Source organism: Mauremys mutica, chromosome 1 (assembly GCF_020497125.1).
Source record: "Mauremys mutica isolate MM-2020 ecotype Southern chromosome 1, ASM2049712v1, whole genome shotgun sequence".
Lineage (NCBI taxonomy): Eukaryota > Metazoa > Chordata > Testudines > Geoemydidae > Mauremys > Mauremys mutica.
The window spans coordinates 123241749-123265491 of record NC_059072.1 but is presented as its reverse complement, the minus strand read 5'-3'; the positions used below and the strand labels follow the sequence as shown (position 1 = coordinate 123265491).

General features: G+C 40.2%; 1 protein-coding gene across 2 annotated transcripts in view; it reads left to right on the top strand.

Moving 5' to 3' along the window:
• ITPR2 (inositol 1,4,5-trisphosphate receptor type 2) overlaps positions 1–23743 on the top strand; it is a 340900-nt gene that overhangs the window by 96789 nt on the left and 220368 nt on the right. For both annotated transcript variants that reach the window (XM_044993884.1, XM_044993892.1), the window contains exons 10-16: positions 7521–7565; positions 15719–15870; positions 17120–17219; positions 17378–17538; positions 20133–20274; positions 21042–21203; positions 22176–22348. In XM_044993884.1, the coding sequence (XP_044849819.1) occupies positions 7521–7565; positions 15719–15870; positions 17120–17219; positions 17378–17538; positions 20133–20274; positions 21042–21203; positions 22176–22348 (935 nt within the window). The remainder of the gene's footprint in view (positions 1–7520; positions 7566–15718; positions 15871–17119; positions 17220–17377; positions 17539–20132; positions 20275–21041; positions 21204–22175; positions 22349–23743) is intronic.

Below are 23743 nucleotides of genomic sequence, written 5' to 3'. Positions count from 1 at the left end.
GAAACAGCTGTACTTCATCCACTCCATGAGAATCTGGTGGTTAGAGGTGGGCTGGATGTTGTGCGGAACTGGGTCTGATGAATCTGTGACTGCTTACCTACGTGCAAAATCTCCCCCGTAGGCGTGCATCGCAGCCACACTGATTCCGCTAGCTCTGAGTCTGCAGGAGTTGCTGCAGAGTGCGGCTTTCCTTATGACTGCTTAGTTAACCCTCTTTATTCGGGTATGGCACAGGAACCAGGATATGCCCTTATAAGATGATTGCTCTATAGTTACTTGTGCATTTGCTGGGTCAGTGTTTAGGTATGGAACTGAAGTTACAGAAAGCTTGCCACGTAATGAAACACAGTTTCTAGTCTTTCTCTTAATCAGTTTTCAATAATTAGAGGTCTGAAGCCCAGACTATTATTTTGTGGGTCGTCGCCCCAGCATAAGCTAAAAATGCCCAAGTCTGAAATTGTTGAAATACAAGCTGTGGAGGCCTAGTGTGGTTGAGTTGTTCTGCATTACAAAAGGAGCTGTTGGAAACATACTGTACCTACTTTTAAAAAGTAGCACACAATGAAGCTGTTTAAATAATGATTTATACAGTCCCTCTGATCTGAACTATGTAATTCACAATGCATGGCAGTCATACTATATATTGGCTGCATACTTCTCCTTGTGCTGGCTGTTTTGTTGAAATACAGTTCTGTCACTGTATGCTAAAGTAACACTGCAACTGTAACAGATCCATTGACTTGAAAATGCCTGAAGGACGATTTAGCTCAAGTAGGGCCCATTTTAGTTCTATTTTCATATTTACAGTCTAAATATCTGCAGAGAAATTCTGGTTTTCTACAATAATGGAGGGAATTTTTTTACTAGAGTTCTATTTGTGATTCTCCTATTGTTTGCTAGGCTGTTTGAGGGACCCTGAAAGTGTATTATATAAATCAGGAAAATGAATGGATTTGAAGCATTAAGACTTTATCCTAACATAACTTTGTGGTGGTTATTATAGCTTTTGTGGTAGTGGGAAGAATACTGTAATTAAAGATGCACCTCAGATTTTTCTTTTTTTTCTTTTTGAAAGAGTCTCTTCTGTTTTCATTTGGTCTCAGTTCAAAATTGAATTATTCTGGAAAGTTTGAGCATAATCTGTGTAGTCATTTTTAACAAAGCAAGTGGGGAAAATAAAAACTAGGAAAATATTGTTTTTATAAAAAAGCCTAATTTTTCTGTGCAGAAGTAACTCAAAAATGGCAGAATTGAAGGCCCCAATCCTGCAGTGTGATCTGCCCAGGCAGACTGATAGCCCCATGGGGAGCCCCATAGACAGCAACAAGACTATGCAGATTGTTAGCGGAAGAATTTGCTCTGTATTTAAAGTTTTCTCTGATTCCTCCAGTACCAAAACTAAAAGTTGAGCCAGTTTGCTTTTCTTTTTGTGTGTTATCAACAGAGCTGTTAACTAAGTTCTGATTGTAGGATCAGGTTCTGCCCCCAGTTACACCTGTGCACTTCTGTTGAAGACAGTGCAGTTTGCATAGGTGTAACAGTGCAGAATATGGCCTGAGGACACTTATTGCTCCTGATGGTGGACCAAGCGGGAAGAACCCCTCTTGACCTCGACAATCAGGTTGTGTTTTTGGAACTGGCACTTAAAATAATCTTATTTAAGTTGTTTATTTCAAGCTCCCTGGGGCAGGGACCATCTTTTTGTTTTGTGCTTGTGCAGCACCTAGCCCAATGGAGTCCTGGTTCATGGCTGGTCTATCACAATACAAATAATAAATAATAGTAATAACATTTGATTTGGAGTAAATGCGAGAAAACTAAAAAAAAATCTATTGTCATGCTGTCTATTGTCACAACTGAGAGTACCATCCTCAGGACAGACTGTCAAAAAACAATGCACAAACTCCAAATTGGTTGTGTGTTCTATACTTAGCAAATGTGAACACCTACAGCGCTGTCACAGCCTTAACATAGAGTCACAGATGATCCTCTTGGGCACCCTGGTCTATCTTGCTGCCCCAGCAAGCTTGCCTTTTGTGACATATGATCCCTTACACCAAATATCACATCAATATTCAGGTTACTCCCAGTCCCAAAGGACCAGTCACTTACCCCAGGTAAATGGTACTTCAGATCTCAAACCAAAGGCAATGCTTGTGGCCAATCCTGTAAACTAAAGGTTTATTAACTGAGAAAAATAAATCAGTTATTAACAAGGTTAAAGCAGGTAAACATACACACACAAATGAGTTACAGCCAGGTTTCAAAAGGTAATAGAAGCTGTTATAATATGCCAACTCTGTATTATGTTTAGGCTAATTCAAGCGAAACAGCTGAGGACCACTTGCTTATGCTTAGAAATCTTTGCCCCTCAGAATTCAAGCAGCAGAGGAATAAAGTTTCTTCTGGTCAGGCATTTTTATTCCCTTCCCCCACAATTCAAGCTGTGTTGGGACGAGGGCTTGTGCATATACCCTCTTCAGAGGTGTGGGAAAGCAATCAACAAAGTCTTTCTTTTGTTCCCCGATGTTCCACAATGCCTTGTCTGGTGTCTGTAGGCATTCTTGTGTTGGGGAGGAGATAACACCTCTTATGGTAAACTAATATTTCACACCTGGCCATGCTTCTCCCCTGACTGTAGGGGGTTTACAGTCTTGGCAAGCATTTTTATAGTTACAGAGCAAACACGTAAATATTTATTGTAACATGGGATACAGATATAAGTAAGAGTAATACTTGCAGCATCCTACAAGTATTTTATGAAGTCTTAACATGTATTTAAATACATGCTAGAGTTATAAAAAAAAAATTAACACACAGGTGAGCCAGAATGGTTTCCAGTTATGCATTTGTCAGTGTTCAGTGAGGCCTAGGGGCCTTGGCATGAGCTGGCACCTGGTCTGCCACCATCACACCTATAACAGCACAAGGGCATTTCGAATAAGTCTCTTATATTTAGTTGTTTCGTTGTTCAGTTGACTCTCTCATTCTTATAAGAATGGTCAGAGTGGGTCAGACCAATGATCCATCTACCCCAGTATCCTGTGTTCGAACAATGGCCAGTACTTGAGCTTCATGGGGAGTGTACTGAACAGGGAAGTTTGGAGAGATTCACCCCATCTTCCCCTCCCTGCTCTGGGCAGTCAAAGACTTACGATTGCCTCAAGCATGAGTTTACATCCCTGACCATCTTGGCTAATAGCCATTGATGTACTTATCCTTCATGAACTTACCCAGTTCTTTTTTTGAACCCAGTTATACCTTTGGTCATCACAACGTTCCATGGCAATGAGTTCTGCAGGTTAATTGTGTGTTGTATGAAAAAGTATTTCCTCTCGTTTGGATTAAACCTGATACCTATTAATGTCATCATGCGACCTCTGGTTTTTATATTGTGGGAAAGGTGAAATGACCCTCGTGATTTTATAGACCTCTATCACATACCCTCTTAATTGTCTCTTTTGTAAACTGAACAGCCCTAATCTTTTTAGTCTCTCCTTGTATGGAAGCCGTTTCATGCCTTTGATCATCTTTGTTGCTCTTTTTCTGAATCTTTTCCAGGTCCACTATATTTTTTTTGAGATGGGGCAACCAGAACTGGCCACTGTATGCAAGGTGTGGGTGCATCATAGATTTATATAGTGGCATTATAATATTTTTTGTCTTATTTTCTGTCCCTCTCCTAATAGTTCCTGGCATTCTGTTAGCTTGTTTGACTGCTGCTGCGCACTGAATGGAAATTTTCAGAGAACTATCCATGATCGCTTTCTTGAGTGGTATCAGCTAATTTAGAACCCATTGTTATATATGTGTAGATGGAATTATTTTTTCCAATGTACATTACTTTGCACTTATTAATGTTGAATTTCAGCTGCCATTTTGTTGACCAATGACCCAGTTTTTTGATCCAACTGTAATTCTTTGCAGTCAGCTTTGGACTTAGCTATCTTGAATAATTTTGTATTGTCTGCAAACTTTGCCACTTCATTGTCTATCCCTTTTCCAGATAATTAATGAATATGCTGAACAGCACAGGCCCCTGGGGGATTCCATTGTTTACCTCTTTCCATTGTGAAAACTGACCATCTATTCCTCCCCTTTGTTTCCTATCTTTTAACCAGTTACTGACCCACAAGAGGATCTTCCCTGTTATCCCATGACTACTTAGTTTCCTTTAGAGCCTTTGGTGAGAGACTTTGTCAAAGGCTTTCTGAAAATCCAAGAATGCTATATCAACTGGATCACCCTTGTCTACATGCTTGTTGACATCCTCAAAGAATTCTAATAGATTGGTGAGGCATGATTTCCCTTTACAAAAGCTATCTTGTCACTTTCCCAACACATTGTGTTCATCTATGAGTCTGATAATTCTGTTCTTCACTATAGTTTCTACCACAATGCCTAGTACTGAAGTTAGGCTTTCTGGCCTGTAATTGCCAGGATCACCTTGGGAGCCCCTTTTAAAAAAAAAAAATGGGGTTACCTTAGCTACCTTCCAGTCATATCGTACAGAGGCTTGTTTTAGTGATAGGTTAGGTACTACCATTAGTAGTCCTGCCATTTCATATTTGAGTTCCTTCAGAACTCTTGGGTGAATACCATCTAGTCCTGGTGACTTCTTATTGTTTAATTTATCAACCTTTTCTGTTGACACATCTATGTGGACCAGTACTTCAGATCTGTTAGCCACATCAGAGCCATTCTTTTTGGGCATCTCCCCTACATTGTTTGTAGTGTAGACCTATGCAAAGAATTCATTTAGCTTCTCTTCAGATGCCTTGTATTCCTTGAGTGCTCCTTTAAGGCCTTGGTTGTCTAGTATGTTTGGCAGGCTTCCTATTTCTGATGTACATAAAAAAAAATTCTTATTGTTAGTTTTTGCATCTTTAGCAAGTTGCTTCTTAAATTGTTTCTTAGCCTATCTTACTATACTTTTACACTTAACCTTCCAATTATCCTCATTAGGTTAGACTTCCAAATTTTAAAGGATGCCTTTTTGCCCATAACTGCCTCCACTACTCTGCTGCTTAACCAGGGCGGTATTCTTTTGGTCCTCTGATTGTCTGTCTTTTCTAATTTGGGTTATACATTTAGTCTGAGTCTCTATTATGGAGCATTTGAGTAGTCCCCATGCTGCTTGCAAGCTTTTAATCCTTGTGATAGCTGCTCTTAATTTCTCTCTAACAAGCATCCTCATTGAGTTCCCCTTTTTAAAGTTAAATGTTACCATGGTGGGTTTTTTATCACCTCTACAAGGATGTTAATTTTAATTATATAATGGTTGCTATTATTGAGCAGTTCAGCTATGGTCACCTCTTGGACCGGCTCATGTGCTCCATTTAGGACTAAATAAAGAATTGCCTCTCTGCTTGTAGGTTCCAGGGCTAGCTGCTCCAACAAGCAGTCATTTATGGAGTCTAGAAATTTTACCTCTGCATCCTTTTTTGAAGTGACACGTACCCAGTCAATATGGAGATTATTTAAATCCTCCACTATTATTGAGCTTTCTGCTTTTGTAGCCGCACCAACCTCCTGTAGGATTTCACAATCTCCATCACCATCCTGGTCAAGTGGTCAGTAGTATTTTTCTTCTGCTATATTCTTATTGTTCAAGCATGGTATTTCTGTCCATAGAGATTCTATGTTACAGTTTGTTTCATTTAAGATTTTACCTTATTTGACTCTGTGCTTTCTTTTACATATAGTGCCACTCCCCCACCAGTGTGACCAACTTTGTCATTCCTATATATTTTGTACCCCGGTATTACCATGTGTCATTGATTATCCTCATTCTCCCATTCCTGTTTCTGTGTAACAGAGCTATCTGGGAGTTCTAGTTGGGAAGTTATGGGGCACAAGAACTTGAGACAAGATTTAGAGTGGGCATCATAGTGGGAAGAAAACAAGCTGTTAAAACAGACTTTCAAGCCTGTCATGCGGGCTAAAGGAAATACCGATGTCAGAGCAGCAGAGCAGTCATTTGGTCAGTAATACCATAAAATCATGACATCATTACGTAGGTAATTTTCTAGGAGTTTTTAAAATAGTATTGGCTAGCGCTTTCCTCTCCCTCTCAGGCCTGTGCACTAGGATGTATGGCACAAGGGGAACCTGGCTTTACAGAGGGAAGGATATGAAAAATATAGTATCAATAAAATGTTTAAGAACTCAGTAAAAACATGTCTACAGTAGTTTTCTGTGAAATATTTGGCATATGCAGAAATCATGATGGTGTGGTATAAAACGGTTTTACTGACACTTAGTTTGGGTTGACCTATTAAGTTAGTAATTTTGGGTATATCTACACTGGAAAATGTGCCCCCGCCCCACTAGCCTGTGGCATTGAGTCTCCGCACCAGGCCTACAGACTTGGGCTCATGCTATGGCACTAAAAATAGCAGTGTAGATGTTCTCACGTGGAGTGGAGTTCAGACTCTGAGACCCACCTCCCTTGCTGAGTTTCAGAGCCGAAACTCCAGCTTGAGTAGGAATGTCTCTGCTGCTATTTTTAGTGCTGTTGCCTGAGCCGAAGTCTGTACACCTGGATTCTGAGATTTGCTGCCATGGGTGTGGTTGTTTTTTGCAGTGTAGATGTACCCTTGGCTACCTCATACTTATGCCAGTAAAACCATTATACATACTTATAACTTTCAAACATGCTCACCCACACTGCTTATGCTTAAAACTGACTTGTTTAGATAACTATATAATTTCATCTCAGTATTTGCAGTGTTTCATAGGTATTTTTAATATTCGGGAATGCTGCAAATACTGAGGTAGAATTGTTTCATTATCTTTCTTGAAAGTTTTTTATGTGCAACCATCGTGTGTAGGTGTTTGTCTGGATTTATGTCTGCCTACATAAATGATCATCTCCTTGCCTATGTCCTCCAATGCCAAAAGTTAAATTGTGTTAAATGCGGTTAAACAATAATACTTTGTATTTATTATTGTGTAGCATCTTTCACCCAAGTGTCTCACACCACTTCACAGTAGTTTAATGCATTAAGCTTCACAACCTCACTATGATGTAAGTAAGCGTTATCATCTCCAGTAATAATGGCTAAACTGAGTCACCCAGCAGTTAAACACTGTCCACTTGACTATGTCTTCAGTGCAAAAGAGGTGTGTGTTTAGCGCGCTCTCTCTCTCTCTTTGTAAAATCCTAGTGGAGACAATGCATTCTAGTTTTACCTCCGTGTAGTTAGTCAAGGGCAACCCCAGGTGGGAGGTGAAGTGTTGAGTCTGACTGGCTGCATTGAGATAAAAATTTACCCGTGCCTTGCCTCCACTAGGATTTTACACGGTTAGCTCTATCTCAGTGGAAAATCACTCCTTTTTTTTGCAGTGAAGATGTAGCCAGTGGAACTGAACCCTGGAATTTTGATTTGCAGATGCTGGCTTTAACCGCTGAGCCAATGTACATAATAGGTGACTGAGCAAAAATTGGATACTTGCTGAGTATAAAATCAGTGTAAAAATGATGAAACGAAGTTATAATGAATGCTTTTCTTTTTCAGCTTAATCCACACTATCCAGATGGGAATACTGAAGGAAAGGTCATGGTAAGTGGAATGTTTTCTTTATATTAGATTGATAATACAACAAAATATCCTGCAATACTTTTAAAGTATCAGCCCCGGGTGGAAGGGATATTTTTATTTTACTTGCATATAAAACACAAATTATTCAGACTCTTGGTGTCACATTGTAGCCCATCAGGGTACTGGGAGGTATAATTCATTAATGTTTGTAAAGTGCTTTGAAATCTTTGGGTGGAAAGTCCTATAGAACTGCGAAGTGGTGGTGATAGTGGTGGTATTTGCCTATTCACCTTTTCCTATAAGGCCGAAACATTTTCAATTCTCCATAAAGCAGGAGAAGGAAAGGGAAAAAGAAGAGGGTCACGGAGTATTGAAAAGGTTATGGCAGCACTTTTGATTACCATATCCGTTATTACAGTAGATTTCCTGCTGCTTTGAATTCTGCTACCACCAAACTTGGGCTCTCCCATTTACTGCAGAAACAAAAGCACAACCAAAGAACTATTGTTAGGAAAAGTTTTCTCTTCCTTAATAAAAATGTGTTTGGTTTCTGATGGCAAATGGAACACTGTGACACCTCTATACTAGATTGGGGACTGACTTGTTCAGGGCTTGGTAATGGACTAGGGTGTCTTTCATGTCTAAGTTACTTGGTTGAATCTGGTGTCATGTCGGCATGTGCCAGCTGGTAATTGGTATTAACCAGTTGATACTGCCTGGTGGTTGCATATGTGACATTAATTGGTTGTCTTAATTCTTCTCAAAGTAGACGGATTTCCACATTGCCCTTCAGCAAAGAGACCAAGAACAAAATAAACTTGGTTATTTGTTGAGTTCTGAATCTGTGCTCAGAGCTGTACAGATCACAGAGCAAACAAAGTCTCGGTCCAAAAGGAGCCGACAGCCTGAGGTCTGACTCTCAAACATTTAATCCAGTGCATGGCACGTACTGGCAAAGTCAGTGGGGCTGTTCATAGCAGTAAGTGTTACTTCCAAATGTGTTTGGAGGGTTGGACCCTTAGAAAGAAATCTATAAGCTAATACGTGGAGCAATGAGACTGAGCTACCCTAGCATCCCTAGAGATTTTCTTCAGATCATAGTAAAGGCACAATAGAGAGTGTAAACGCTTTGGTTTACAGATCCTACCCCATCCAAAGCAGAGCATATAGACACTTTGGGTATGTCTACACTACAATCAAAAAACCTGTGGCTGGCCATGCCAGCTGATTCGGTCTCAAGGCTCGAGCTAAGGGGCTGTTTGGTGCAGTGTAGACACTCGGGCTGCTGCCCAAGCCCGAACATCTACACTGCAATTAAACAGCCCCTTAAGCCCAAGCCCTGTGAACTCGAGTCAGTTGACACAGACCAGCTGCAGGTTTTTAATTGCAGTGTAGATGTACCCTCTGTGGCCTTGTCTTGCCTAGGATTTAAAGATGTGATAGATGGAGCTAGCTAACATGATCTAACCCACAACTTCTAAAACTTTAGTTACGGCAAGGCAAGTTGTATGTTAGCACATGCTAAGGTGGTTGAGTTAAAGCCTATTGGGAATCTGTTACCAGCCAATCCAAATGTTCAAAATAGTGAGTCAGTCCTGTCTCGCTCACTGGCCACAAATCTTGAGACTGACTTAAAAACACAAGGTTTTTAAAAATAAATGTGGGGACCTTTTTATTTGCCTCTTGTTTTTTAAGCCTTTAGGGCACTTGTTTTCAAGCTTTTCTCTGTGCTAAAAACTTTTTAAAATGATTGCTGAGGTTCTGACATAATCACATGACTCCGGGAGTTGGAGCTTTAATAAAAATGCTCAATGCTGTGAGGATTGACAACACACTTCTTGATGTATGGCTTTATTAGTAACTCAGCAATACTAACCCAACATTAACCTCAACCTACAGTCACTCCTAGGATTTCCTTCCAGGACCTCCTCTGTCCTAGTTACCTCTGGACCCTCCTTCCTTTTATATCCAGGTTGGAGCTAGCTGGCCCCATCTGCTAGCATGATTCAGCAGTAACTACTTTGAATCTTAGTGCAAGCAACTGAACCGAGTGTTTCTTAACAGAAGAACTGTGCATTCTTATGCAAGATTTTCCATTCTGCTGTCCAGTTACAGTGTGGCGGTATTGGCAACTCTCATGATTTTATCCTGAGATTTGTGATAATTAGTGTTTTTTCAAAGCCCGAACTCCTGCAGCTGAGAATCTTGCTTTATTTTTTTTTTCTAAGATATATTTCTAGCCCTCATGTTTGTGGAGAAAAGTCTGTATATGTGAACCAAGTGTGCACCCTAAAGACACAGAAACCTAGAAGTCTAATAAAAATAACTCAATTTTTTTTAAACAGCTTATGATTTTTAAGCCAAATGTATTACTTTTTTGAGCTTGGCTTATGATTTTTGAGTGCTTGCTATTGACAAAGTTGGTGTGGGGAAGCCTGTTCTGTTGCTTCCCATGCTGTAGCTTCTAAGGTAAAATAAAGTTAGAGGTCTTTGGTCTGCGGGGTTGTCAGTTTGGAAGCTTTTTCCAATGTATATAAAAAACAAACCAGAAGTAACTGACTCATCTCTCCATGCAATATTGGGGTTCATTTTCCAGTGCTCCAATAACTAGAGCTCTGCGCTGGTGACAAACGAGCACCCTATTTGCAAGTTAGGCATCCCATTTCCATTGGATTTCAATGGGAACGGGGCACTTAATTCTCTTTGGATAAAATTTTCAAAGTGCCTAAGTGACTTAAGAGTCTTAAGTTCCATTTTTCAAAAGTTAATCTGACACTTAGGAGTCTCAATATTACAAATATATTACAAATCAATAAGATTTAGGCTCCTAAGGGCCTAATTCACTTTTAAAATGGGAGTTGAGTCACTTTGTCTCTTTTAAAAATGTTACCTTTAGGCTCTTTTGAAAATCCTGCAAAATTGCCTAGCGAAGAAGAGTTTTAAAAATCCTGTTTTGGTTTCTGGTAATATTTGGCCTTACAATGAATAGATCAATACACTTGTTACATATTTTTCCCCTCCAAAGCCCAAGAGACTATGTAACATGAAGGTCTTCCTGTAATTTAGAAGCCTTTATTAAATGCTGCCCTCTCCAGCTTTTGAAAATTGGAAGGTTTTAATGTATAGTGGATCAAAAAGTCAGCACTGTATGTTACGGCTCTCATTTAAATTCAGAATTGGTGTATTATGCTGCAAAGAAGTCTGTTATTTCCAATCACACAAATGTACAGCATCCACAGGGACACCATAAACATTGGGAAAATGTCAAGAACAGCTGGGAACCTGGGATTTATTAATTCCTTCCCCTTAAAAGGCTGCCGGCTTTGGAAGGGTAAACTAACCCCCTCACAAATGAATCTTTGTGAGATAGCACTAACCCTAAGTATTTCCAAAATTGCATTTACTGTTGTTGTTGTGATTTTTTTGGAGGTGATTAATATTTATTTATTTTTGCTTGAATAAATAAGGCATTTCTGCCATGGAACCAAAAGGCCAGATCCTCAGCTTGTGTAGTTTGGCATAGATCCATTGAGTTCAATGGAATTATGCTTTACACCAGCTGAGGATCTGACCCAGAGAGTGTTTTCTTTCATATATAATTCCCAGGTGGAATTTAAAAAAAAATACTGTGTCTCTAAAGGCTTTTTCCTTTTGGCTTCCAGCAACTGAGCTTTTTAAAAAAAATACTCTCTTAATTAAAATTTCATTATGTGTAATGCAAGTCATCTGGTTTAAATAAGTGGAGCAGTATTTTAAAAGGCTCAGCTAGGAATTAATTTGGTAATAAATAATCCAAAAAGCACAATTTAAAAATAAGTGTCTTTAGCTTTAAAATGGTAGTGTGTCTGTGCTTATATAAAGCCAGCAGTCAGACCACTTGAGAGGCTCTGCATTTGCAGTGTGTGAGAGAGAGAAACACACGGATGCTGGCACTTTATTATTATTCTGCTGTTGCACACAGGTCTGAATCAGCTCTGAAAACGCATACATTGTTTCTTACAGAATGTCTCTGGCTCCTAACAACAGAATTGCAACGTGATGTCTCTGCTAAAAATGGGATGACTCACAAATGAGTCAATAGGGAAGGTGTTATAGGAGGCTAACTGCTGTGCTGTCTGCCAGGGTTCAGTAAAATGCAGTACCAAGGGTAGCCATTAATTTACTCTACTCGTTTTTCATATAGAATTTTTAAACTCGTCTAACCTAAAGAGTTCTGTTCATATTACTGCCATATGAAAATGCTAGTTTTATCAGAGCCTACTAAGCTGGGTTAACATATTGAGATACTACATTGTACTGGATTTAACAGGCATTTTCAGAAGTCTGGCTGTTGTTAAATTTAATTTCTACTGAAGTCTGTAGAGTATTCATACAGGAATAGGGCATTATCCTGGTCTGTGTCTATGCCACAGGAGGTGGTTTTACCCATTGGAATTGTAGATTGGGTTTGCATTCTAAAAGAAATGATCTTCCAGGTCTGTTGCATTTCTGCACTGTTCTGTGCAGTTAAAATGAATGCTCCTCCATAAGTGAAGCCACATGCAGGTCTCCTGAATTTTAGGTATAAAAGACTCTGGGGATAGGATGTAGTGGAACAGTGGGATCTCTTGATCTGTGGTGGTGCACAGTTACTAGCAAACCATGATAGTGGCTGTGAAGCAAAGTAGTCTAGTGGGCACTTGGAAATATCCAGGTATTGGGAAGAAGTCTGATTTTTGCCTGATTTATGTTACCTCTGGCTGGACTATAGTATTTGGCTCCAATTACATTAAACTTCTGTTTCACAACATAAACAAATATTACATGTTTTAGAAAATTCCTTCCTATATAATATGATGTGTCAAACCAATGGTAGTAATCCAGTAGCTATGAAAATTTCTGTATTTTTATATATAATCTACTGTAACTGGTTTAAAAAATATGCACAGTGTGCTGAAATTTGCAAGTCATCTAGATTCTGTGATGATGATTTTTCCCAGATTGCATGCATTACAGTGTTATCCATTGGTTAGGAGTACCAACTCCATAAAGCTCATTGCCATCCAGGACCTCCTCATCTGTCACTCCTCCAATCTCGCTGTACTCAATGAAACCTGGATCCCCCTCAAATGCTGCCTTTGCAGCCATTCTCTCTTCTCACGTACCTCACACCATGACTTTAAAAACAAACACATAAACAAAGATATCCTAGCAAGGGTGTTGGGCTTTTCTTCTTCCACATTTGCTGCTTCCATTCCCTCCCTTTCCCCACTCACTGTCCTCCACTGAATGGTACACCAACGGGATCTCCTTTCCCCTACCCATCCATGTAGCTAACCCTGACCACCCCCGCTAGTGCCTCTTGGAGTATTCTCTATAGTTCCACACATCCAGACTGCCACTTTTTCTTTTCTAAGGGCAGGTCTACTCTACAGCTGGGATCGCACTCTGAGATCGATCCTCCAGCGGTCGATTTAGCGGGTCTAGTAAAGACCCACCAAATCGACTGCAGATCGCTCTCCATTCAACCCCTGTACTCTACCCCCGACGAGAAGAGTAAGTTAAGTCACCAGGAGAGTTTCTCCCATTGACCCCCCGCGCTGTAGACCCTGCAGTAACTCGACCTAAGGTACATCGACTCCAGCTACGTTATTCATGTAGCTGGAGTTGCATAGCGTAGGTCGACTTACTGCGGTAGTGTAGACATAGCCTAAGATCCACCCTTTTCCTTTTTCTCCAGAGACCTAAAACTCTGGTCCAGGTTCTTGTCATTTTATGTCTTCATTACTGTAATCTCTTCCTCCCTACCCTCCTTACCACCCACATCACCTCCCTCCAATCCATTCAAAACAGAGATGCTGAGATCATCTTCCTTACCTACCCCTCTGACCACATCACCACCCTCTCTGAATCCCATCTTTGTCTCCCTCTTCTCACTGCATCTAGATCAAGTTTCATGTCCTCCCCTTGAAGGACCTTCACAATTCTGCCCCTCCCTACCTGTCCACTCATCTTTCATTCCAGTGATGGCCACTTCATTCACTTATTTGCCAATTTCTCACACGTACAAACAAATAAAATGCCTTCTTCCATGTTGCCCCTTATGCACAAAATGTCCTTTCTGCACTGATCGATAAAACTGACAACACAATAGGCACTGGATGCCCTGGAAGAAAGTGCAGCTACAGGAGGATTTTTGCTTTTCTCCCTTGTTTAAAGCAATGGGATGGAGTGTTAGTATTTTCAGGCTTGATAGAAGAAGTGATTATTTTGCAAGGATTTGAAAAGTTTCTCCTCCACTGGGCTATGAAGGGGAACTAGTTTTATCAGATCTAGTGAAATTCATTGCTAATTGTGATGGCTAATCAACAGGCAGTATCAGTAATCAAAGCACCACCCTGATTATCTCTTGCAGTATAGGTCTTATCAAACAACTAATGCAAAGCAAGTGTATCCTTTTTATATTGCTTAGCACATTCCTTGGTTAGTGACACACTAGAAATCACGTTAATCATGTTTCAGATCTCCACTGTCTGATTCTCTTTTTTTGGCATCCTTGGCTCTCCTCTTTTTCTCTCTTCCATGCCATATATGTTGTGTGCCTGATGTGCCAGGAATTGTTAATCCAAAACTGATTGCAAATCTTTGGTAATGTGTATCATTTAAAGGCCTGATCCTGCAGCCCTAACGGAAGGAGTAACTGTTACACAGACCAGAAGTTCCATTGACTTCAGTGGGGCTATAGATGTGAATACGAATTACTCCTTTCAGAAAGGGTTTGCAGGGTCAAGCCCTGGGAAGTTAGCATTTTGGGCCACATTTACAAAGATGCAGATGGGCATGTAGTGGGTTTTAGGTGTCTGACTCGCATAGGTTAAAAAACTGGACACGTGTAGTCTTGAGAAAAGACTGAGGAGGGGCCTGATAAGTCTTCAAATATGTTAAGAGCTGTTATAAAGAGGACTGGGACCTCCATGTCCGCTGACGGTAGGGCAGGGAGAAGTAATAATAGATTCATAGATTCTAGGACTGGAAGGGACCTCGAGAGGTCATCGAGTCCAGTCCCCTGCCCTCATGGCAGGACCAAATACTGTCTAGACCATCCCCGATAGACATTTATCTAACCTACCCTTAAATATCTCCAGAGATGGAGATTCCACAACCTCCGTAGGCAGTTTATTCCAGTGTTTAACCACCCTGACAGTTAGGGGATGGGCCTCATCTGCTGCAAAGATGATTCAGGTTAGATATTAGGAAAAACTTTCTAACTGTAAGGGTAGTTAAGCTCTGGAATAGGCTTCCAAGGGAGGATGTGCAAATCCTAGCATTGGAGATTTTAAAACAGTGGTCCCCAAAGTTTTACCTCATGCCTCCTCCCTTACTCCTGTCCATGTCCCCTCCCCCTGGGGCCAGGAGTGGGGCTATGGCTCCGGGATGGGAGGACGCAGCCAGGGGTAAGGGGGGTGAGGCTGGGGCTGGCAGCCAGGGACATGGGGCAGGCGTAGGGCTGGCAGCCAGGGCTCTGCCCATTGAGTCTAGGACCTGTTTCTGTTAGATGATGAGCTCCCTCAATTCCACGGACATCAGTAGGATTTGGAAACACTCGGCACCAGGCAGGATCCAGCCCCTGATGTGCTGTCAGTTTACGCTGAGAATTTTAATAGGGTCCAGCTGGCTGGCTGTGCCGCTGCCACTCCATGCAGTGTCAGGTTGATTTTGAATGGAGCAGCTGCCTTGGCCACTCTCATTTATCAGGTGCTATGATTATGACCGAAAAGAAAACGGACTCTTAAAACAGCAATTGAACGAATCTTTCTTTCTCTTTACATTTTGATTTTCATCCATTCTTCACTTTTATCTTTGCCCCCCTCCAAACCAGTGCAGTGTAATTACATCTGATGGCAGGCCAGGGTCTGCAACTACAGCAGGTTTTTGAAGTGCTGGTGTCAAGTAATAATGTACATGGTACTATAGTCTCTCTGCAGTGTGTGACCTGCTCCTGTTATAATGGCTTTCTGAGACCCTGTGTCCATGGGGCAGATTGCATCCTCTGTGTTACACTCTCCAAAGCTGGCCCTAATACATCCTCATTGGAATGTAAAAGTAAAATTCCGATGTATTACTTGTCCACCAGATAATTGGAGAATGTATAATAGGGCCCAGTGCAAGTAAAAACCCTTGTGCCTAATCAACAGAGAGACAGCGACCTTCCTGCTTCAAAGAAGAAACGGCAAGCAGGGGAGAAGATTATGTATACTTTGGTCTCTGTACCACATGGAAATGACATCGCATCTCTCTTTGAACTGGATGCCACCACTCTTCAGAGAGCTGATTGCCTGGTTCCAAGGTAAAAATAAAAATAAAATAAAATGCTGCATTGATAAGGTTTCTCTCTAGCATTATACTGGTGAGTAAAGCAGAAAAATCAAACATATGCTAGTGTTATTCTTCAGTTGAAATTGAGGAGCCTTCCCAGATAAACAAGAGATGTATAAAACATGATCCTGCTGCTGTGACTAGATAAAATAATTATAAGGATAAAACAAGTAAGACTTAAAGGGAGATTGTCAAGATATAAAAACAGTGGTGCAAATGTTGCACAGGTGTAATTGAGAGCAGAACTGGACCCAGTATGCTGTTTGAAAAAAATGTACTATTAATAAATCTGAGAGAATCATTCTCAGTAAATAATTTATGCAATGACTTTTTCCTTGTTTTCTGTGCATGCACTGCCCATGACAGAGCACGGTTTCTTGGAATGTATTTGTTGTTCAAATTAATTGAACAAATAGTTTTTGAGGTTTTTACTACAGAAATTAATTGTGAATATTTGAAATTTGAACAGTATTGCTTAATTGCGATTGGTCAGATAAGTCATGAGGGTTTTTTTCTGTTCCGTGATTGACATTCAGTCACTTGGGGGCAAATTCTCCTGTGTGTCAATTTAAAATTTGGTTTCTGGTAATATTTGTGTATGCAACTTTGACATTTGTTTTCTGTGCTCCTTTTTCCTAGCACAATTCACTTGCATGAATATTCACAGACTGTGAACATGAAAAGGGAGACTGAAAACTTGGCCAAAGTAAATTAATGTAAAAAAGTAGAATGAGTAGTCACTGAAAAGTGTTTGCATTAATTGCGCATCTCTAGTTTCTAACAACACTACAAACTGAAAGAATTTAAAAAATCTAATTCATGCTGTTTGTGCACTTGATTCTCAGCTTATGACTGATATTATAAGTGCTTATTCATGTAAGCAATCTTATTGAAGTCAAGCTTACTCAGATGAGCAAGGGTTTTCGGGATCGGGCTATTAGACTGGGACTATTAATGTGTTGCAGTTCTTTGAAGGTCACAACTCTGCAGAAGACTGTTCAAATAAAAGAAAAAACATGTTTTCATACTTTGCTGAAATTCACGGAAGTATTTCTGTTCACACTAGATTTTAAAACCTTCCCCTCATCATCTTTTCCTTAAATAAAACTTTACTCGTGGTCTCTCCATCATATTGTCTCAAAACATTCTGCAGAACAATGAAGTGTGTAGCTTCCATCGCTTTTTCTCCAGACCTGTTGTTTTACTGTGTTTGTCTTTAGGAACTCTTATGTTCGGCTGAGACACCTATGCACTAATACTTGGGTGACCAGTACTAGTATTCCTATAGATACAGAAGAAGAGAGGCCAGTGATGTTGAAGGTAAATATTGATACAAGTGTACTAACTTTCCAAACTCATTCCTGTAATTGTCTGTGAATGATTTAACTTCCCTACATATAAAGATATATAATAATTCAGAGGAAGATCGAGGATTGCTCACCAAAATTAAACTCTCTTACAAAAACACACTATTTCAGATTGGGACTTGCCAAACAAAAGAAGACAAGGAAGCTTTTGCCATTGTATCGGTTCCTCTGTCTGAGGTCAGAGACTTGGATTTTGCCAATGATGCCAACAAAGTTTTAGCATCCACTGTTAAAAAGCTGGAGAATGGAACAATAACACAAAATGAAAGGAGGTCAGTAATGGTTTTTTTTTCAGATCACTTTCATATAAAATGAATATGTATGGTATCCAAACACCACAGTAATGGACACACTAGTCTGACGAAGTGGGTATTCACCCACGAAAGCTTATGCTCCAATGTGTCTGTTAGTCTATAAGGTACCACAGGACTCTTTTGTTGCTTTTTACAGATCCAGACTAACATGGCTACCCCTCTGATAGTAAAATCTAGATAGATTGGTAGGAAGGAAGGTGGTTAGGGTACTAGCCTGGGACTTGAGACTGGCTGTGCCACAGGCTCCCTTGATGACCTTGGACAAGTCATTAATCTCTCCTGTGGCTCACTTCTCTGTCGGTGCAATGGGGACAGCGGCACTGCCCTACCTCACAGGAGTGTTGTGAAGATGAAGGCATTGAAGATTGTGATGTGCTCAGATACTATGGTAATGGGGGGACGGGATTTAAAATGATCTAAAATAGATAAGGAGAAATAATGTGTGTTTCAAGACTTACCTAGATTATAGAGCAAACTTTAAACTGTTTGAATTCTGTAACATCTGCATCCAATGAGCCTGATTCTCATTTACATTAAGGACCTTTACCCCACTCTTGCAGTGTAATTTACACCCCCTTTACACTGCCAGAAAGGTAAATGAGTGTAAATGAGAATCGGGCTCAACATCAACTCCTCTCCCTTCCATCTATAACCCCCTGTCCTCTTTGTCCCTCCTACTTTCCATAGTCTCTTCTAAAGGCTGTTTGTAGAGGGTCTGCCCTTTGCATTCATCCATACGTCAACTTCAGTGCTACTGGAGTGTCTGCTCTTTACACCCTCCCAGGAATTAAGGGACTTCGTTGCACGTTGCTGCCAAATATATCATACTGCCGGGGGTGTAGTATGTTAGGTATTTTCAGTGCTTTCTGGAAAAATTAAATGTTAGACAGTATCTCGGTTTGCTGTTTAATTTGTAACTTTGATTCACAGCTTTTTATTGAAAATGTTAATTTTTTGGTGATTAAAATTAAGCTTCTGTCGACTTTTGAATCAAGAGGTTTTCGTCAATCATAAATAGAATAGAAGGTTCAAGAGTAGATAGAAGATTTATCCTAATGTGGCATGCTGTAATGGCCTAGGCATTGGTACTTAACCCTAAAGAGCTGACAGGCCACTTCATCACTGAATAGAGCCAGAGAAGCACAAAGCAATTAATTGGGGTGTGATGTAACAGTGCGTCTCACTATTAGCCTTGTGACCGTGAAACATTGAGATTCAGCATAATCTGGTAGTGAGGCTATTGCTGTGATATAATGCTGAAAATATTTCATAGTGCTTTCTGGACGCTGGCATTATTTGTGTGTGTCTGTGATTTCCTGGGAAAGAGTAGCAGTCCTCATTCTTCCCTTCCCTGTCCCTTTCTGGCTTATAAAGGTAGGAATCCTGCCAGTACCAAACAGGTTGCTCAGCCCTACATCCGCACCCTTCACCTTTTGCTGCTTGGGTAGCACTCGTGTACTGCGAGCCTTGTTCTACTCAGACCAGGTTCCAAGCAGGTTGATGTAATCCAGGAGATCTGCACATGGGCTGAGATTTTCAAAGCGGGCTAGGAGATTTAGCACATGGTTCCTCTTGAGAGTAATAGAAGTTGTGTGTTTAAATTCCCTAGTCTGTTCTTTTCTAAAATCTCAGCTGAATATCCACATGCCTCTAGACCCTATAGTTTAGAAACCTGGGTCTAGGATATATGTACTAGGCCAAATTCATCTGACACTTTGGAGGTCTGTGGGTTTAGCTGCAGGCACTGTTTGGCCCATTTCTTGTTGAAAGCTTTTATTTTTCTTTCCTCTGCTTTCCCTATGAGCTGGTCACAAACACCCAAGGTTTAGTTACTGAGCCCGCATGGGATCTTCTTGGCTTTTTGCAGAGTTGCTCATGGAAAGCCTGTAGCCCTTCTCAGGGATGTTTGTTAAAGTGGGGTCTATTGTCTATTTGAAATTCAAAGTTCCATCTATATATGTTCTGCCATATGCATGTACAACTTACTGTTTCCGTCTGCCTCCTCCAGGATGGAGAAGCCATTTTCTAGTATTAGAAGTACCCCTTCCCTTTTGGTGCTCTTTACCATCACCCTTTCCCTTTAGCAGGGAATGCAAGACGTGGTCTTTTGCAAATCCACCTTCAATACCTCCTTGGCCAGTAGGTGTACAGAATAGGAAGCGGATGCTTGCATGCTCTTCCACTGCATGCAGTGCTTCCTACCTAAAGTGGCCAGCATTAGTGGTTACCTGAAAAACTAAGCTGCATATGAAAACATCTTGCTGCTGTCGCTGGTGTATTTGTGTAGATCACTTATTTCTGGATACTGTCCATCAGTTCAACTTGCTTCCTGTTCAGTTGTGGTTCTTTAATACTTTGGTAAACATCCTTGTGATGGTTTTAAGCCTCTGCTGATCCAAAGTCTTGAATCCTTAAGCACATGTCAGGCTTGGCTTTGCAATGATTGAGGTTCTGTTGTGCCACAGAAAGCCTGTTCTAAAATGTATGGATTTTTTTTAATGAATCCTAGCAAGTGTTGAACTGTATATTAAGGATTTCTCTACTCGTTCTAGGTTTGTAACCAAGCTGTTAGAAGATCTCATTTTCTTTGTTGCTGATGTGCCTAATAATGGGCAGGAAGTTTTGGATGTGTTGATCACCAAGCCAAACAGGGAAAGACAAAAATTAATGAGGGAACAAAATATATTGGCTCAGGTATGTTTTGGATATTAGCAGTTTGTTTATATATGTACATACGGGGGCGCTCCTGAAGGAAAGTGGTTGTTTAATTAACAAGGCTACATAGTCCTTTGTTAATATCCACTTGGGATTTCTAGGTGTGAAATTAGCCACGCAGGGCTCACCTATTGTCTAAATGAAAAAGGGAAACATTTGATGAGGGCACAATTGAATATAAATGGCTATATTCTGTTCTGAGCTACGCCTGTGCAACCCCACTGCATTGTATGGCTATAAGACAGAGTAAAGTCTTGACCAAGGATGATAAAGTTGAAACAAATGTTCTATTCTAGTCCCTAGTAGTGTAAATGACTCCACATCTGGTGAACTTCTGCATTCTCATGGAGCTGGAAGGACCCTAGTTCATGCTAAGATCTGTGCACTTGTGAATCAGACTTAATATTCTTTTTAAGTAGCTTCTTGAATAAACAGTGGTAAAGAGGCTGGAAAAGAGGAATAACAGAATTGTCGTCCCCTTTGACTTTAAATGTATCCACATTTTTTCTACACAATGTCAGTGAGTAGATCGATGGGACAATGTCACTGTTTTAACGTCTGAGATTGTGTTGTCTTTCCGCCCATCACGTTCAGTCCTATGTAGATGGCAAGGGTGGTACCCTGCTTCTTACCTGGCTTAAGGTACTCCTGAGACATTTAATGTAAATATGAATAGAAATGGCCAACTACAGTCATACAGAAATCTTGGTTTTGTTCTCACGCTCAGTGATTTTAATTCTGAACAGATATTTGGGATCCTCAAAGCTCCTTTTAAGGACAAAGGAGGAGAGGGATCGATGCTGAGACTTGAAGATCTAGGAGACCAGAGATATGCTCCATACAAATACATGTTAAGGCTATGTTACAGAGTCATCAGACATTCCCAGCAAGACTATAGGAAAAACCAGGTCAGTTGTAGCCAAGATATTTTCCCCAAAATTGTTACATAATTGTATACTCTGGGTCTGACCCTGTGTTCTGTATGTGTATTTGGAATCCCGTTGTATTCCAATGAAACCACTCTTGTAAGAAGAGGCTGATGGACTGCATAGCAAATCAATCATTAAAGCATTGACTTCTCATGCTGAACAATGGTATTTTTGTTTAGGAATTTTTATGAGACCAGTGATCAGCTTTGAAATGTTATGGTTTCATTTCCTGGGCACGTGCTCCATACCATTTCTTCCTCTTTATAAGCTCCACAGGTTCAAACATGAGAATGGGACTCCCAGTTTGTGGGTCTCTGCTGTATCACTAAAATTATGCTCTTGGATGTCAGACTAGAAAGTGGGAGAATTGCATGGATTTATGAATTCTTCTCACTGCCAAATTTGTGAAGCAAAGAGTAATAGTGGTCTCGGAAGCAGGACTGATTCAGTCAGGCTGCCCAACCTACCACCGCAGGGTGCCCTTTATGAGTGGGAGAAAGTTCAAACCCACTCGGTCCAATATTTTTATGAACTAGAGTGAAGAATGAGTCATCAACTCAAGGACTTTGCAGGCATGGAGGACTCAAGATAAAGTGTTGAAATGATGTGTATGACTTCTATGGTTCCTTTCTAGAGCCTTTCAAAATATTTCTTGCCTCTAAAAACAAGAATACTTCTTCAAAATAATGTAAATCCCAAATTTTCCTTTTATTTTTTGTGTATTTGGAGCTGGGGGAGGGGATTGTAGAAGACTCAGAAGTGTTGGCCATCCCTAAGACGACTAATTTTTTCTTGGAATACATTATTCAGTGATCCCAGACTTACTTCACTTCATGCCACTCGTAAGATATGTGTTTTTGAGTATTAGTTTGAAGAATCAATTGAGCTGATCCTAAAAGAAAGATACTGCTTCTGTTGAACAGATCATCCTGAGGCTTTTTTATTTTTCAGGAATATATTGCTAAGAACTTCTGCATCATGCAGTCCCAGATTGGTTATGATATTCTGGCAGAAGACACCATCACAGCTTTGTTGCACAACAACAGAAAACTACTTGAGAAACACATCACGTCTAAAGAAATAGAGACATTTGTTAACTTACTCAGGAGGAATCGAGAGCCAAGGTTTGAAGTAGCCCAAATACCTTTCTTCTGTATTGATACTCTTTTATTCTTGTAACAGCTGTGAATCTGCCTTCTATTTGCTATTTTGTTATCTTTCTTTCATGGCTTAAATTTTTCTTAGTCCTGTCAGAGGAAAAAAAAAACAACCCACATTGTGTATAAATTGTTACCCTAGAGAGAACAGAAATCCCTGCAACTCTCTTGGTTTCACCACCGCTTCCTGTCTGAGTGTAAAATAAATGGAGTGTCTAATGAAAAAAGTATCTTATTTTCCAAATAAGACTTCCAAATGTAAATATACAGTAATAATGTAAATGTATGAAGTCAATGTACTGAGGGCCAAATTACTTTTATGGGAGCAATTTATAGTACTGCTGGTGGTTGTTGCATTGCATCACTATAATCACTTTGCATATATCTGCAGCCATATCACCTGAAGCTGTGATCTCATCACATCCCCCAAGCTAAGCAATGTTGGGCTTGGTCAGTATTCGAAGAGGAGGCCATACTGGTACTCCAATTTCCCGGTTCGTTGTTAGAAGGGAACTGTGCCTTGTTAAGGGTCCTATTGACCTTGTTTATTTAAGATCTCTTGCCTCTTTTTGGAAGAGGAAGGATCTTAATTTGATTGTCTGAATTTATTATTTGAATGCAAAACCTCCACTTGGGCTTAGACTCTAGGTGAAAAAACAATTCATACTTTAAAAATACACCTTACAAAACAGTTCAGGATGACCCACTGTTAGCAGTTAGGGCCTGCCCCACAGCATTGATTCATCTGGAAAGTTCCATAGACTTCCATGGCCTGGTTTGCATGGGATGAGGTATGCAGAACTGAGCTCCAACCCCCCCCCCCACCAAAAATTAAAACTTTCCTCAGCATACAATCAGGGTATGTGATTCCCACCTGCCAAGCCTAAGTAATTACTTTCTGCCTACTCAAATTTCCACTGCGTTTTCAATCCGATTTAGTGGGGTTTTTTTGTTAGTTTTTGCTATAAACTGTTGTGTAATGTTGCTATGCACTGTTACTTCCATTTTAGCAAGTAGCAGGTAATTAACTTCATTTTAATGGTGGAGGAACTGGTTCCTGAATATGATATACTGTTGTATTTAGACCTTTCATTCAAAAATACTTTGTGAACATAAGCATTCTAGAGTTCAGAAAGCTTTTGGTAATGAAAGTGTAACCCAGGGGCAGTCAATTATTTTTTGTCAAGATCCACTTTTCTTGGTCAAGGTATAGTCAAAGTCCAGACTCCAGAAAAAAGAATAAAAAATAATTATTATCATAATAAGTAAATAAAACAATTTTTGGGTCTGTTCGAAAGCATCTAGCAGTCCGGATTTGATCCATCGTCCGCTTATTGACTACCCCGGTGTAACCTATGCTAA